Below are 16,557 nucleotides of genomic sequence, written 5' to 3'. Positions count from 1 at the left end.
TTGGAAAGGAATTTTCATCAGAGCCCTGACTTGGCGTCGTTTGGTCCACACGATCACTTGTGAGGGAAGAGGTGTTATTATCCCCACTTTACTGATAAAGACATTGAGGCTCAGAGAAGGTGAGAAAGTTGCCCGAGCTTACACAGTTGGGAAGTAACACAGCCAGAATTTGAATTCAGGTCTTTCTGGCTCCCAAGCCCTGGTTTTTCCATGACACAGCCTGCTTGTGGTCCATGTGGAGACTGAGGGGCGGGGAAGACATAAACCTGGGGATCCTGAAGGAGTCTGTGGAGGGCGGAGCCTGGGAGAAGAAGCTGTGTGCAGCAGGCACCTTCTGCATTCTGCCTAGGCTGGCTTGGATGGGTGGATGCAGCATCTACCCCTGAAGCTGTTTCTAGAAGACAATGGGAGGGAATGACCTAGGACCAGGCAACTCTGCCAGGAATCCCTATGTTTCGGGGCCCCAGGCCGGAAGTGTATGCTGGTCATGGGTGCTGAAGCCGCATGCCTGGGGTGGTCTTTGAGGGTCTGGAGGGTCTGCTCCCACAAGGCTGCTGCTTCCTACCTCCCAGGAGGCTCCTGCCTGCTGGGGCAGGGGTGGGACGGGGGTGAGAGCCCCTCAGTGACAGGATCTGGGATGGGGACCTCAGACCAAGGCGGGGACCTTCTCCAACATTCCAGCACCTCTTAGATTTGATCAAGGGCACTCCATTAAGGAACAAGGCCCTTATTGTCCTTCAATGGGTGAATCAGGACCTAACTGCAAGGGGAACACAGCCAGGTTCAAGTACACCTGGGGCTGAAGCAGCCCCTCCTCTGTAGCCAGCGATTAGACACCTCCCCCAGGACAGTGTAAATAAGAAAAACCCAATGGGGGGCTTCTTCTGTGTCTCCAAGTCCCTGAGGAGCTGGACCCCAAAGGCTGTCTGTGGTGGCCAAATTCATTCCAGGGCTTGGCTGAATAGCAAAGCAAATAAACTCTGATTGCTGGTCCCACAATCAGGGCCAAGATGCCTTCTCCCTCAGAAGGCGAGTGGGGAGCCGGGCACAGGCTGGAATGGCTGCTATGTGCACGTCTCTGTGCAGCTGTGAACTGTGAGGTGCTGGGGGTCGGGGGTTTTGATGAAGGGAGGGAAGGACATGTATCTTGCTAGGGACCTTCATCCCATTTGGCTTGGCCCCCTGCTATGACATGGGTTGAGATTTGAACTATTCCCTCAGAAAGATTGCCACCCCAGCCTGCTTGACGTCGCTGGCACACTGAAGCCCTGGAAAGGGCAGTTCTTAATAAAAAGTACCATGTATGACCCTGCATTTAAAAAGCGATGATCTGATAGGCTAAGGAAAAGCTTTTTCTTTTCTTTTATCCAATAAACAATATTCTAGAGGTGAGGGTGGGCCCAGTACAAAGTCATACTTCAAACCAGCTCCCTCCAGTGCTGGAGGGGGTTCGATTCCTGTGGTCTCCCTCGAGGCTGCCACATCAGGTATTTGCCGCTACATCAGCATCCCCAGAAGTGAATCCGAAAGGAGCTGAAAGAAAGAATCCCGTGAGCCATGTGAGCCCACAGGTCCAAGGGGCCCTCTGACTCCTGGGTTCACAGTAGTCCTGGAGGCTCCCTCCCCGGCCTGCATCTCGTGTCCCTTTCTCTGGGCAACAGCCACTTTGCAGCCATCCCAAAGCAACCCCAAACCTTCTTTAAGCTTCTTTCAGCATCACCCCAAGGCAAAGGCAGGGCACCAGAAGGAACCTTGTGGTGCTCGAATCAGTGGAAAGAAATGGAAGAGATTCAGAGAGAAACTCCGAGCAGTCAGGGTGCCAGCTTCAATTATGTACTGGGCTGTGACAGAACAAGAGGAGTTAGCTTTGGCTGGGGTGGTCCCAAGTGTGCATCCTTAGAGAGGGGCCACCCAGGCCACAGGCCCTAGCAGGCCTGTTGGAATGAGGAGCCCCCTCCTCATCCAGGCAGTCAGAAGAGGGGAGGACCCCTGACCATGGCCACTCAGATTCTGTCTCTGGGGATTTGGAGTCAGAGCTGAGAGGTGTTACTCAGGAGTCACTGAAGGTCACTCAAGACCAAGGAGGTATAAACTTGACCACTGCAGGGAGGCCGTGCATGGTCTTGTGTCTGACAAAGTGGAGACAGCTGGTGCATAGCACAGAGTGAGCGTGGAAGGGCGATGGGAAGCAGAGACGTTGGCACAGAGGGATCCAGCAGCCCTGGGCTCCTGCCCTGGTGCTGGCTGAGGTCTAGCTCTTTGTTCTGTTTCCCTTAGTCTGTAAAAGCACCTTGAGTGGGCATACTTGAAATCAGCGCGCCTCTGAGACCAGGGGCAGAGTCGGACCCAGGAGCAGGAGACGCCAGCTCCACCCAGCTGGTCGTCCATGGCATGCGCTGCCTCCAGGGGGCACGCATCTCCCGAAAGCAGCAGCACCCCAAAAAGACTTCAACGTGGCCAGGGAGATCTGGAGATGGCCAACCTTCTCAAGGACGTTTGGGCCTCAGAAGACCCTTTGGGCCCCTCCTGCTCTAAGAAATAGAATTGGGTGCTTCTCTCATTGTTTCTTTTCTATGAGCTCCACCACCAGCATCTTCAGATCCCCCCTGTAAACCCCCACCTCCCAGTTGGCCGCTGGAGGCAGTGGGGTCGTCAGGAGCCTAGTGGGTTTTGGGAGAAGCACAGAGGTGTGTCGGCTGGCACAGGGAATGCTCTGAGGTTGGAGCTGTGACGTCATTCCCAAAGCCTGGGATCCAGTCCTCTCCTCTGCCTTTTAATACCCCAGGGTTATCTAATTTCTCAGAAGCTCCAGTTTTGCTGATTCTGAAAGAATCTGCAAAGTATTCTGGAAACTCACAGCCTTCTTAGGAATACTGAGATGTCCCATGGAGTGAGGAGAGACTGGGGAGCCCTTCCTGCTCCCACCACTCTTCTGGACAGTCTCACCCCCTCCAGAATGCCTTACTTCATGAAATCTGGAGACTTGGCCATTGCATGTTCAAACTCTGAGAAGGACAGCATGTTGTCATTGTCCAGATCCGACTCACTCAGGACCTGGCGAGAGAGCACAGAAGACAGTTGAGTGGAACCCCATGTCAGGCAGTGAGGTGGGGCACGCGGTGGAGGGGGAAAGCCACATGCCAGGGGCTCTCCCACATGCTTAACACTTGTCTCCTGGGTCCCCTGACCCCAGTGACCCCACAGAGATTAGGTTATGTGCACCAAAGTTTGGGACCCTACTGGTTGCCTCTCACTCCTGGGGCCTCCAGCACCAGCCTGGCAGTGAGAGAACAAGAGTGTCCCCCACCTGCCCCACCAACCAGTACACACAGGGGCTCTGCACTGCAGGGGGCCCAGGCAGGCAGGGAGGCGGTGGTGACTCTCTCAACAGTGCTCATGGTTTTCTCTTCTAGTCCCCATCGAGACTGGAAATGCTGGACACTTGTCATGTTCTGAAAGCAGAGATCCATGCCCTGACTTGAGTTTGCAGGGCCGTCCTCGTGTTTGTCACTCCAGGACACCTGGGCACTGTGTTGTGCTGGGACAGAGTGGGGAGGGGATGTTGAGATGGGTCCCTCTGAGGTTGAGCTGTTGTTGGCCCACCAATGGCAGTCCCTGTCATGTAGGGAGGCCCCTCGAGTGGGTGGGTCGGGCTCCGTGTTCTGGGGACCCTGGAAAGGACTTGGAGGAAGGACAGAAAGTGGAGGGGCAGTTGCCTCCAGCTGTGTGCCCATTCCTCAGGGCACCCTGAGCTACTTGTCCCCTTGGCAGCCCCCAGGGAATGTGTGCACCAAAGGCCAATGTGTCATCTGCCTCAGGCTGGCCCTGGGTCTCCTCCCAAGAGGGTGGCCTGACATCCGGGGGCTTTGGGTGACAACCTGGCCCCTATCCCCAGCCCCAGCCACCAACTCCCAGCCCCCAGCACACACGTGGTTCGTGAGGTCCATCAGCAGGTCCTCAGACATGTCATCACTGTTCAGCAGTCGCAGGATGATCCTCTGCAGATCCTCCTCATCAATGAAGCCATTCTCATTAAAATCTGCAAAGAAGAGGCCAGGCCTGCATTAGACGGAGCTGGGGGCTAAACAGGAAGAGGACTTGAGGAGTCCTGGGGGACACAGCACCAGCCAGGACCCCACAGATGCCCATTAGCCTCTGGGAGGCCCCCCAGAGCCCAACTCTCCCAGGCGGGTCACACGTGTGTGCTAAATAACCCGTCGGAAATACCAGTGGTGGTAAGTATTGATCGTGTGTGTACTACATGCTCAGACCGCTCCTGAGAGCTTTAAGTCATTGAATCTTCACAATCAACCTTTTATTAGTCTTTTACCAAAAAGAAACTGAGGCACAGAGGGTTATATGGTTGTCTGCAGCACCAGGAAGTGGAGGGGGAGATTCAAACCCAGCCAGGCTGACCTCCGAGCCCCACATCCACCCCTGCACTTTGCAACTCTCCATCTCACAATTCAGAAGCCAGGGTGTCTTTTGGTGGCTGGGAGCCAGGCAGTGTGGAGCGGAGGGTGGCCTGGATCTGAAGTCAGAAGGCCTGGGTGCCAGTCCCTGCTCCTGTCCCGATGTGGTAGCTGTGTGATCTGGGCATGTGCCCTCACCTCTGCAGTGAAGGGGGGACAGTGGTCCTTGTAGACTGTCCACAGTGGAGCTGGCCATACTGACCCTGGCTATGCCCTCAAAGGGTTAAGGGGACAAGAGGCAATATTCCCTCCAACCCCGTGCATCCTCCTTCCTGAAATGGAGTCCAGAATTGGGCAAGAATGGGCACCATTTCTTCATCCCAGGCAAGCCACAGCTGTCAGATAAAGGGTAACATAACAGGGAGCCTGCAGACCATGGCAGGCTCCTTACATTTCACATCCCCCTATAAAATAACCCAGGATGCTGCAGTGGCCCTGGTGTGCACAGAGGGTTCCGGCCGTGGGGAGCCCTGGGGACTCTGGGGTGGGTGGCAGTGGGGGCGGCACTGGGACTTCCCAGACTTCTGGGGGCCGCACTGACTCCCGCGTGTGCCGGCTGCTAGTTCCTCAACTGCAGCCACAGCCCAGGGCCCTGCCTTCCAGGACAGCGCTCGGAAGTGCCCACCCACCGTCCCACCAGTCGGGGAGTGCTGCCCTGAGCCTGGCCAGGCCTTGGGTCCTCCTTTTAGGGCCATAAAATATGGTCATTACATAAACCTCCTGAGTACTGAAGAGTCAGGGTCCACCTGACCCTATTTCCCACAGAGCCACCTTGAGGGGTGCCCTTTATCCCTCAGGGCTGCCTAAATGGGTCTTCTCAACAGGCCTTGGAAGAGCATGACCTGGAGGGACGGCGGGTGGAGGAGGTGCCAGGCCACCAGCGGGCAGAGACCAAGGCACCCTGGGGAGCCAGGGACAGCGGCAGAGATGGAGCCACCCTGGGGTGCTTGGCAGGAGTGACTGGCATGGTGTGAGGGGAGCAGAGGGTGCGGGGAGGGCCTGGGTGGAGAAGCATCAGGGGTTAAGTCTGGAAGGCAGGCCGAGTTGTGAAGGCCTTGAATGGCAGGTGAGGCGATGTCCGGCATTCTCAGCACCACTCCCCTAGAGCTTCCAGCACAGTCACCCGAGCCCCTCACTGGATGGGCTGGGTGGTAAACACAGCTGCCTGAGTGAATTATAATAATCACCACCACAGCAAGCACAGATGTTTTTGCTGTGGCCAGGCAGTGGTCTAAGCGCTTTGCTGTTCACTGCATTTAATCCTTCAGAGATTATGAAACTGAGGCATGCACAGATTAAATAACCCTACTTACATCCTTAATCTCATTTCAGCTCATTGCAACCTTTAAATATCACCTATAAGCTAATGAATGCCAAATATATGTCTCCACCCTGGGTTTCTCCCCGAACTCCAGACTCACATATGCACCTGCCTTCCTGCTCCTACCCAATAGTCCCTCATATGCTACATGTCCAAGCCCAGGCTCCTCATGCTCCCCTCCCCAGCCCTTACCCCAGACCTGCTGCACTCACAGCTGTCCCCTCCCTAGGAAGTGGGACTCTTCGGGACTCTTCCAGCCACTCAGGCCAACCTGGAGTCACCCTTACCTCTCTCCCTTGCACCCCACAGGCGATGGGTTGGCAAATCCTCCCAGCTCCCCCTACTTCCCATGCACTACCCCACCCTAGCCCAGCCACCGTTGCCTCTCTCCAGGTCACCCTGGCAGTCTCTTGCTGAGCTTCCCTCCTCTCCCTCTGCCCCCGGAAGTCTATTCCCAACACAGCAGCCCGGGTGATCTGTTGATCGTCATTCCTTCCTCATTGCCCTCTTCTTGCAGCCCCATCTCACCCAGAGCACAGCCCAAGTCCTGATCCCCAAGTCAGCCCGCCCTCACTCTGCCTCCTTGCTCGGTCAAGCCAGACACACTCCTGCCTCAGGGCCTTTGCACGGAGGCTCCCCCTCCTCGGGACACTCTCACCCAGAGATCCTCTAGGTCTTTATTCAAGTGTCGGCTCCTCCTAGGGCATTACCCAGCCCCTGTGAAAACATGCACTTCCTATGTCTTCCCAGCTTTGTCCTTCTCCCATACAGAATACTCCCCAACACACTATGTGTTATTAGCTCGTTTATTTCCCTCCACTCGAATATAAATTCCACAAGGGCAGACATCTTTGTCTTTTTGCTCGCTGCTATATCCCTAGTGCCCAGAACAATGCCTGGGACACAGTAGACACTCAATGGCTGTTGTTGAATAAATAACAAATGAACTACCCAGGGTAACCATTGGTAAGTGATGGAGACAGGATTAAACCCAGGCAGTCTCACTTAATGGGAAGTCTATGCTCTTAACCACCCCTAACTGCCTTTATTGCAATAAAGTGCCAATCTTTCATGGGCAGAGGATCACCCAAAACAATCACTACATTTGCCAGCCTCCATTGCTGCTAGATGTGCCCATGTGACCATGTTCTGGCCAATGAAGTGTAAGCAGAAGAGGCACAGACAACTTCTGGGACCATCTATAAAGAGAAGGTGTGGTCGTCTGGGATAATGAGGTGACCTTGGGAATGAAGGATAAAGCGACAAGATAGGAGGACCTGGGATCCCTGACACTGAGAGCTTTAGAATAGGTAACTGGCCGGGCATGGTGGATTACACTGTGGATTACATTCACGCCTGTAATCCCAGCACTTTGGGAGGCCGAGGCAGGCGGATCACTAAGTCAGGAGATTGAGACCATCCTGGCTAACACAGTGAAACCCCGTCTCTACTAAAAATATAAAAAATTAGCCGGGCGTAGTGGCTGGCGCCTGTAGTCCCAGCTACTCGGGAGGCTGAGGCAGGAGAATGGCATGAACCTGGGAGGCGGAGCTTGCAGTGAGCGAGATCACGCCACTGCACTCCAGCCTGGGCGACAGAGTGAGACTCCGTCTCAAAAAAAAAAAAAAAAAAAAAAAGAACCACTGTGGGTAACTATCTCTTGACTTCTACATATTAGATAAATAAATATATAGCTTTCAGCAATCTTGGAAGCTATCTTGCTTAAGCCACTGCTACCTGTGTTATACTGTCTTTGGCCACCAAATTTAATCCTAATTCATTATCTGAGTCTCAGTTTCCTCATCTGTAAAACGGGAGTAATAGCAGTACCTCTGCAGAGTTGCTGTGGAGATTAAATAAGAAAATACCTGGAATATAGAAGATATTCAGTATAGAAGGTTAGATATAAATAAGAATAAGCATATTAGTTATATCTAATAAGCATCTTCTATACTAAGATATCTTAGTATATATAGTTATCATCACTACTTAGTAAATATACAACGCTATAACTTAGTATAGTTATATATATCTTTTATACTAAGAGGCTCAATTCTACATCACTGGATTGCTAAACACTAAAAGTGCAAACCGAAGAGGCTTTATAAACCCACCTTGAAGGAAAGGAACTAGAGCTATATTGGTTTCTACCAGTTTCCATACTTGTTTCTACTAGAGAAACTAAGGCCCAGGTTTGCTCATGTCACAGGGTCCTTTGGTGGCAGAGCCAAGACTTGTCTGTGTTCCCCATGGCAGGATATGGGTGTGGAAGGTGTAAGTTCCCCTCACTCCTCCAGCAGTGCCCCTTCCCTGGCTGAATGCTTGTCAGTGCCAGGACTGGAGCCTCTCTCCCTGCACAGGCTCTGCTACCACCTCCATGGGAAATGGCTCAGAGCAGGTGAAGGGGGCGAAGGGACCAGCCCCAGGGCCTGGAGACGGTGGACAGCTGCAGTGACACTACACTGCTGCTGGGAACCTCTGCAGCCTCTCAGAGACCCTGCGGTGTCCCCAGGCGTCCTGCTGGCCCAGCTCTTCTATGCAGAGACTGCAGCAAATGACATGGCTTTGGCCCCAAGCCATCTGGAAACAGAATAATTTGCTAGAGTAAATGTAGTCCTGGACAGTTCCCCTCCTTTGGGGGTGGCAAGGACAGGGCAGCCTGGGAGGGGCTGGGGGCTGAGAGCTCCGGGAGGCTGACCAGCCCAGGCGGCCTCTGCAGCCTCAGACCACTTGGGAGGGGCTAGAGCCTTCTTCTTGCTGTCTCCCAACAATGCTAGGAGGGACTCAGAGAGCTGGTGGAGTCGGGGCTCAGCCTTCAGTCTCTCCAAAGACTCTGACCATTGTCACTCGAAGTCTCTGTCATTCTTACTACTTGCAGTTTCCCAGGACTTTTACAGAAATCAACCTGTGGTGGAGGGAGGGAGGGCTCCTTTGACCGTGACTTTTGTGAGAACTGAGGTTTCTTCCTTTGCCTCTCCCCAGCCACCTGCACCTGCCGTGGCATCAGTCCCTGGGAAGGTATGGGGAGACCTGCCAAAGGTGCTCCGGTACCTGCCTGGGGATAATTCCTAACTGGTGGAGGCTGTGCTGATGGGAGCAGGAAGACATTGCTGGGATGGTGGTCTCTCACCAGTGGAAACTCTCTCCAGAGGTACAGAGAGAGGAGAGTGAGCAGTTGGAGACCAGAGTGTCTCTCAGAGCAGGACATGGAGGCCAGTAGGTAAGCTCCAGGGAGGTGTGGCTGTCCCTGCTGGCGGCTGCCGCTGCTTCTTCTTCTTCTTCTTTCTTCTTCTTCTTTCTTTTTCTTCTTCTTCCTCTTCTTCTTCTTCTTCTTCTTCTTCCCCTTCCCCTTCCCCTTCCCCTTCTCCTTCTTCCTCTTCCTCTTCCTCCCCTTCCCCTTCCTCTTCTTCTTCCTCCTCCTCTCCCTCTTCTTCTACTTCTCCTTCCTCCTCCTCCTTCTTTCCTCCTCCTCCTCCTCTCCTTCTCCTTCTCCTCCTTCTCCTTCTCCTTCTTCTTCTATTTTTGAGACAGAGTCTCACTCTTCTTCCCCAGGCTGGAGTGCAGTGGCACAATCTCGGCTCACTGCAACCTCTGCCTGACAAGTTCAAGTGATTCTCTTGCCTCAGCCTCCTGAGCAGCTGGGACTACAGGTGCCTGCCACCATGCCTAGCTAATTTTTGTATTTTTAGTAGAGACGGGGTTTCATCATGTTGGCCAGGCTGGTCTCAAACTCCTGATCTCAGGGGATCCACCCACCTCAGCCTCTCAAAGTGCTGGGATTACAGGTGTGAGCCACTGCACCCAGCCCCTGCTGGATTCTTGACCAAAAGCCATTCTCCTGTCTTTCTTACTAACATAACTGCAGTTTCTTTTCAGGATGACACCATGTCCAGCTTAAAATGTGTAGCTGGATGTTTTAAGTCTCCTTTGCAGCTATGGGTAGCCAGGTGACATAGTTCTAGCCAATGAAATATAAACCAAAAATGCCGGGTGGGGCTTCCAAGAAAGCTTGTGAAAGGAGAGTGGACTTATCTGCACTTTGGACGTACTTTTGTCCTGATCCCTTCTCCTATCACCTTTTCTTCCTGAAATGAAGAGGAGATGTCTTTGGGCACAGAAGCCATGTTGTGACTATGAGGATAATGGTCCCCGACTGTTGGCAGAACAGGAAGCTTGAAGGAGCCTGGGCCCTCAGTAACCTCCTGAAGCCATTGCCCCAACTCTGGACTGCCTGACTCCAGACTTTGTTTTTTCTTTTTTGTAATACCATGGCCACTGCTCCACATCACTGAATGCAACCCTAGCTCCTGCAGCAGTTTAGAGCAACAGTTCTCATAGTCTGCTGCTCATTCGAGCCATCCAGGGAGCTTCCAAAAAGCCCAGGGACCAGGACATACCCAATACCATTCCATCAGGTCCCTGGAGCTGGGGCCCAAGCATCTGTATTAAAAAAAAAAAAAAAAAAAAAAACTCACAGGTGATTCAATGTACAGCCAAGTGTGAGAAGCAGTGGGTTAGAGCAATGCTTCTTAGACGTTAAAGTGCAGAGGAATCTTGCTAAAATGCAGATTCAGATCCAGTGGGTGGAGTGGGGCCTGGGGCTCTGCATTTCTGATAAGCTTCCTGGCAGTGCTGATACTGCTGGTCTGTGGGCCACACCGGGGGTAGCAAGGGGCCGGAGCACTGAGTTCCGTCTTTGGACGGAATCATCACCATGACAGTTACCATGCCCGCCTTCTCCTTTCCCTTTCTGTCTCCTTTCCCCTCTTTTTTGACCCTTCTTCATCCTTCACTGTGGACCACTCCCTCCTCGACTTACTACGCAGGCTCAGGATCCACGTGTCCCATCTCTAATCTTGCTGACAGCTCTGTAAAGAAACCTTCTGAGCCCAGAGAGAATTCAGGTTTGTCTGAGTCTATCTGATGAAGCCTGGGCATTTATGAGCCCCTGGGCATCTATTTGCACAGCTGATTTGCATGAACGCTTTGAACTTTTTGTGTTTGTGCTGAGGCTGGAGGAAGGAACCTCTGTGCTGCAAGGGGCCTGGAGAGAGAGTGGGGAGAAAGATACAAAGACATTGTGGGGTATATTGTGGTGTCTAGTCCTTGATCTACCCTGAGGCTCTCAGTCTGACCTCTGGGGACAGTGGGTGTTCTCCCCATGTCGCAGCTGAACACGATTTAGCTTGTGCCTTGAAGCCCAAGGAGAACCTTCTGCTCACCTCGCTCCTGAAGGGTTTGAGTGTTTTTGTTTGTTTAGCTCAGGAAACCATGGAAAGTCAGTGGAGGCAGACGTCTTTTGTGGCATCTGCCCAGCCTACGCTCTACCGTCTCTGAGAAGTGTCCCCACCCCAGTGGCAGGCCTCTGGAGCCATGCTTGTTTCACAACTCTGCTTCTTTTTGGCTGCAGGTGATTGGGCAAGGCTGGTCACCTATCCCAGGGGAAGCTAGATCACTGGCTGGGTGAGAAAACAGAAGGGAGAAACAGAGATGCTTGTGGCTACTCAGAGTGAAGCCTGCAGGCCATGTGGGGGCCGGGGAGTCATCTTTGGCCTGTGGGCACAGAGGCATAGCAGATCTGCAGAAGGAGAAGGAAAGCCCACAGAGAGAGGCAGAGATGAGAGACGAGGCAGCCATGGAGAGGAGACTGCAGCTGCCTGGCTTCCTGACTCTCATCCAGCTGTGCCCTAGGGCCCCAGGAGTCCTGCCTCACTTCCACCGTGGGCTCCATAGTGCTCTTGGCAGATGAACTCTAGTGACCTCTCTCCTAAGAGCCACACATCTTGGTGCTCAGGCTTTCGTATAATCCCCAACCCCCTCGAGTGTGGGTGGGAACTGTGACTTGCTTGTAACCAATGGAACTTGGCAAAAGTGATGGGCTGTCACCTCCACCATCACGCTGTCTTTTATGACTCCATCTTGCCAGTGGGGTGACTCAAGAGTCTCTCCCCCTGGCTGTCTTTAAAGAAGCAAGTGGCCAGGTTGAGAGGCCCATGTGTCCAGGAGCTGAGGGCAGCCTCCGGCTGAGAGCCAGCAAGAAGTCAAGGCCCTAAGTCCTGCAGACACAAGGAAGTAAATTCTGCCAACAACGTGGGCAAGCTCATGAGCAGATTCCCCCAGTCAAGCGCCCTCCAGGTGAGAAGGCACCCCGGCCAGAACCTTGATGGCAGCTTGCAAAACCCTAAGAGGAGGACCCAACTAAGTGATGCCTGGACTCCTAACCCACAGAAACTGTGAGGTTACTAATGTATGTAATCTAAAGCCTCTAAGCTTGTGGTAATTTCTTACACAATGGAAAACTCATCTAGTGCTGGTTCTTATCAGTGGCATTTACATAGGTAAGTTTCTGTGGTTTGCAACCTAAAGACTCTTGGCTAAGACAGAAACAGCAAGCCTGGGCTGGCATCTTCCCAGAGAATCGACCCCAGCCAGAGAGCACTGATGGGGGCTTGAGCCAGCACAGCTGCCACCTGTGGGAGGCCTGGCCGAGAGGAGCAGCGGCTAGAGGGCTCCAACTCCCTGGATGCATTGGGATCCCCATGGAAACTCCCAGAAATACTTGCGGTAAGGAAGGAGGAACGCTGGTGTGGACAGGGGGGGCACATGAAGCCAACAGAATTTGGGTATGTGATTTAATTTCTACATACCCTGCTTGGAGTTCACTGTAAATCTGTGTCTTACATCAAATGTAGGACATTTGGGGCCATTATGTCTTCAGATATCTTTTCTACACCGATCACTCTCTCCTCTCCTTGTCAGACTCCACCTAGATACATGTTAGAGCTTTCTATTGTCCTGCACGTCTCTGAGGCTCTGTTCCCCTTTCCCTTGAATAATTTTTCTCTCTGTTCTTCAGATTAGGTTATTTCTATTGTTCTGTCTTCAAGTTTCCTGACTCTTCTGTTGTCTCAATTCTCCCGTTAAGTTCATCCAGCGAATTTTTGTTTCAGATATTTTATTTTTCAGTTCTATATTTTCCATTTGATTCTTTCTTATAGTTTCTGCTTCTCTGCTGAGATTTCCTATCTTTTCATTTGTTATGAGCAGTTTTTACATCCTTGGGCATGATTATAGTGATGATTAATGGTATGTGTCAATTTGACTGAGCTAAGGTTGCCCGGATAGCTGGCAACAGATTCTTTCTGGGTGTCTCTGTCAGGGTGTTTCCAGAAGAGATTGGCATTTGAATCAATAGGCTGAGTAAAGATGATCTGTCCTCACCAATTAGACATTGTTCCATCCATGGAGGGTCCAACAGAACAAAAAGGTGGGGGAAGGATGAATTTGTACTCTCTGAGCTGAGACATCTGTCTTCTCCCATCCACAGACATTGATGCTCCTGGTTCTTGGACCTTCAGAATGAATTATGCTACCGCCTTTCCTAGCTTTCCAGCTTGCAGACAGCAGATGATGGGACTTCTCAGCCTCCATAATCACATGAGCCAGTTCCTAGAATAAATCTCTCTCTCTTTCTACATATATATGTAGAGATATGTGTGTGTGTATGTATATATATGTGTGTGTGTATATATACATATATACATATACATATATACACACATATATACACACACATATATATACACACACACATATATATACACACAATATATATACACACACATACACTCACATACATATACACATATACACATATAAATATACACATATAAATAGCCTATTGGTTCTGTTTCTCTGCAGAATCCTGACTAATACAGTTATAATAGCTATTTTTAAATCTTTATTAGCTAATTCCAACACCTAGGTCATGTCAGTCAGTCTCCATTCTTGAGAATTCATCAATGAAAACAAATTTTTGTACATTGTGTACAATTTTGAATAGCTTCTTGGATATTATAAATGTTTTGTTGTAGAGACTCTGTATTTCTCCAAAGAGTGCTGAATTTTTGGTTTTAGCAGGCAATTGATTTCGACTCAAAGTGCAAACCCTGTCACTCATGGATCTGGTTAAAATGTGGTGGCAGCTCAAATCTCAGTTTAGTTCTTTTATCCTTAGCTGAGCTGCTTTGAGTTTGCCCTCGTGTATGTGGTGTAGAGGTCAGAAAGAGATATGGGCATAGTTTACACACAACATTTGGACTCCCTTTCTCTTTCGTAGGCTCTCCCTCACTTTGTAGGGGCTGTGTGTGCCCCAAACTCTCTGGCTTTTCAAGTCAGAAAGAATCCAGTGTTTCCATCAGCCTGCCTGAGTCCAGTGTTTCCACTCACTGAAGCCTACCTTCAGGATAAAAAAGTTAAAAATAAAAAAAGTGGGTGAAGGAAAACCCATCTACTACCGTTTCCTTCTTCCAGGCATCAGATCTCTCTAGAACACATCTCGCTTTTGGTAGCTTTCCAATGCCATCAGCTAGTTGATTTTTATATGTAGAGTTTTATAGTTGCTATCTGCAGGAGTGACCTATGATAGGAGTTTACTCAGCCATTCTCAGGAGGGGACTCTGTGATTTCATGTGTGCTTACCAAATGCTGAACCTGAGGACATATGAGATAAAAAATATTAAGTCCTTTTTACAGATGATAAAACTGAGGCCTCATAGGTCCCTCTGGCTTAAAGCTCTTCTACTGTCTTCTATCCACATCCCACTTGGGTGAGGCAGAAATGAGATGGAGTCCACCATGCGGAGACTGGGGAGGAGCTGGCAGGAAAGGAAGGAATGTGAGATGCGAATGAGCAAGTCTAAATGTGCAAGTCCTTTGGGGCCAAAGAGTTATCAGGATGCACTGAAAACTTGCACCTGGTTTGTTTGAAAGCATCTTAAGACTTCTTTCTTTCCTTTTGATTCCTTTTGAGAATTCCCTTGCATCCCAGCTGTGCTAAGCAGACATTTGCCTGGTGAAGAGCAGAACTTCAGCAGAGTCTTGTGACTACCCGAGACAGAGTCAGAGACCAAAAAATGTCAAAGTGCCTCAGAGATTATCTCTCCCTATCCCCTCATTTTACAGATGAGAAAACTGAGCCCCAGAAAGGTGAAATGATTTGTCCAAGATTGTTCAAATTTTCTTAACTTCCCATCCAACGCTCCTTCTGCCAAATAAGCATAAATCCTTTACATGCATATGTGGTTCTCTCTCTCTCTCTCTCGCCTGCCCACACACCACACACTACCAGCAAATATCAACGCCAACGACCCCATTGCCCTCTGATGACACGGAGGGGAGTCTGTCCATTGATGCTGTCATTCTCAATCTTTTTTTTTTTACTCCATGGTACATGCAAAATATGATACGGACCCACAGATACCCAAGCACACCCCAGTTAATGCCATCCATCAATGAACTGATGATGGAGTCCAGATACGGTATGTTCTCTATGGCTCTTCCACCCCTCACCCCTCAGTCCCCCACAGCACCTACCATAGATGCGAAAGGCATACTCGATCTTCAGGCTTGGGCAGGCCTGCTCGCTGAACACAGATGCCATGCCCAGCACATCCTCAAAGGAGAACACGCCTTTGTGGGAGAACACTCTGCAGATACGGTCTCTGAAAGGGTTGACCTGTGGGCGACAGGAGGAGCAGGGAGGAGGTCTATCAGGGTTGGGGCTGTGTCTCCCTGGGTCTCTCTCATCTATTACAAACACTGTGTCCTGGGTTTGAGATGAAAACAGCCACAGTGTAAATATCGGAGTAGATGGTGGCTCACTGAGCCAGGACCCTGGGCATGATGGGGTGCCGGGGATGAATCTTGCAGTTGGATATGTGACTTCACAAGATTCCTGCAAGGATGCCACAATTGAAGATAATGGTTATAATGCAAATGCAAATGAACAAGAGATTGTCAGAGCTGAAACCTCTCCTACTCTAAATACGAGTCCTTCTCTATGAGGTAGAAATCATGAGCATCCAGGCAGAAATAACAAGAAGTCCTGCATCAATTTTCTTGTCCTGTGCTCAGGCAGGTGCAAGGCAAGCCAACAGGCTCACTGCCCAAGCACATAGCCAGCCAGGGAATGAGATACCAAGCTTCTTTTCCCTGGGGACCTCCCCTTGTCTTTGCTAGTAGTGATGGGAGGGAGATGGTTGCCAGGACACCAATACACAGCTTAGATCCATGTCACATGACTTATCTGCACACACACACACACACACACACACACACACAAACCATGTCTTATAGAGACTGAAAACAGGACAGTTGATGTGGTAGCTGCTGGTAGCACGAATAGTACCTATGACACAACATGTGAGCACGTTGGAAGATGCAGAGAAAATATTGCCAAAGATATACGGAAATAAGTATTTGAACAAATTTCACACTGTGAAAGCTTTGCTAAATAGTTAAATAAAGGTATAGATTTTCTAATGTGGTTTTCCTAGATTCTGTATGTGAAAAACCACATTTCTGCAAGCCACTAAAGGAAACAGAGACATGGACCGAATAGTAAATGAATGTCTTTAATAAAAACACCATTGCTGGGGAAAAGTGAAGGTACTCATCGAGGGGGGTGGCTGCTCCAGGATGGAAAAGAATTCTGGGGTGAGGATGCAGGATGGTGACACATGCCAAATGACTTCCCTGCAGGATTTCCTGCCGGCTACTGCAGTCAGGAAGGTAAGCCCAGAAATAACTAAAGTACAGCAGAAGGCATTGAAATGGTTCTTTTTTTAAAAAGAGTTAAAATATAGTAAAACTTGGCCAGGCACGGTGGCTCAAGCTTGTAATCCCAGCACTTTGGTAGGCTGAGGCAGGTGGATCACCTGAGGTCAGGAGTTCAAGACCAGCCTGGCCAAAATGGTGAAACCC

General features: G+C 50.6%; 1 protein-coding gene across 1 annotated transcript in view; it reads right to left on the bottom strand.

The window, feature by feature from the left end:
- Positions 1-1,332: 1,332 nt before the first annotated feature.
- CIB4 (calcium and integrin binding family member 4) overlaps positions 1,333-16,557 on the bottom strand; it is a 62,618-nt gene continuing 47,393 nt past the window's right edge. The window contains exons 4-7 of the mRNA XM_001152689.5: positions 15,169-15,310; positions 3,930-4,039; positions 2,966-3,054; positions 1,333-1,533 (exon numbers count right to left, since the gene is read on the bottom strand). Coding sequence (XP_001152689.2) covers positions 1,503-1,533; positions 2,966-3,054; positions 3,930-4,039; positions 15,169-15,310 — 372 coding nt within the window. The 3' untranslated portion in view covers positions 1,333-1,502. The remainder of the gene's footprint in view (positions 1,534-2,965; positions 3,055-3,929; positions 4,040-15,168; positions 15,311-16,557) is intronic.

Source organism: Pan troglodytes, chromosome 12, assembly GCF_028858775.2.
Source record: "Pan troglodytes isolate AG18354 chromosome 12, NHGRI_mPanTro3-v2.0_pri, whole genome shotgun sequence".
Classification (NCBI taxonomy): domain Eukaryota; kingdom Metazoa; phylum Chordata; class Mammalia; order Primates; family Hominidae; genus Pan; species Pan troglodytes.
This window is presented reverse-complemented; position numbering and strand designations above follow the sequence as displayed.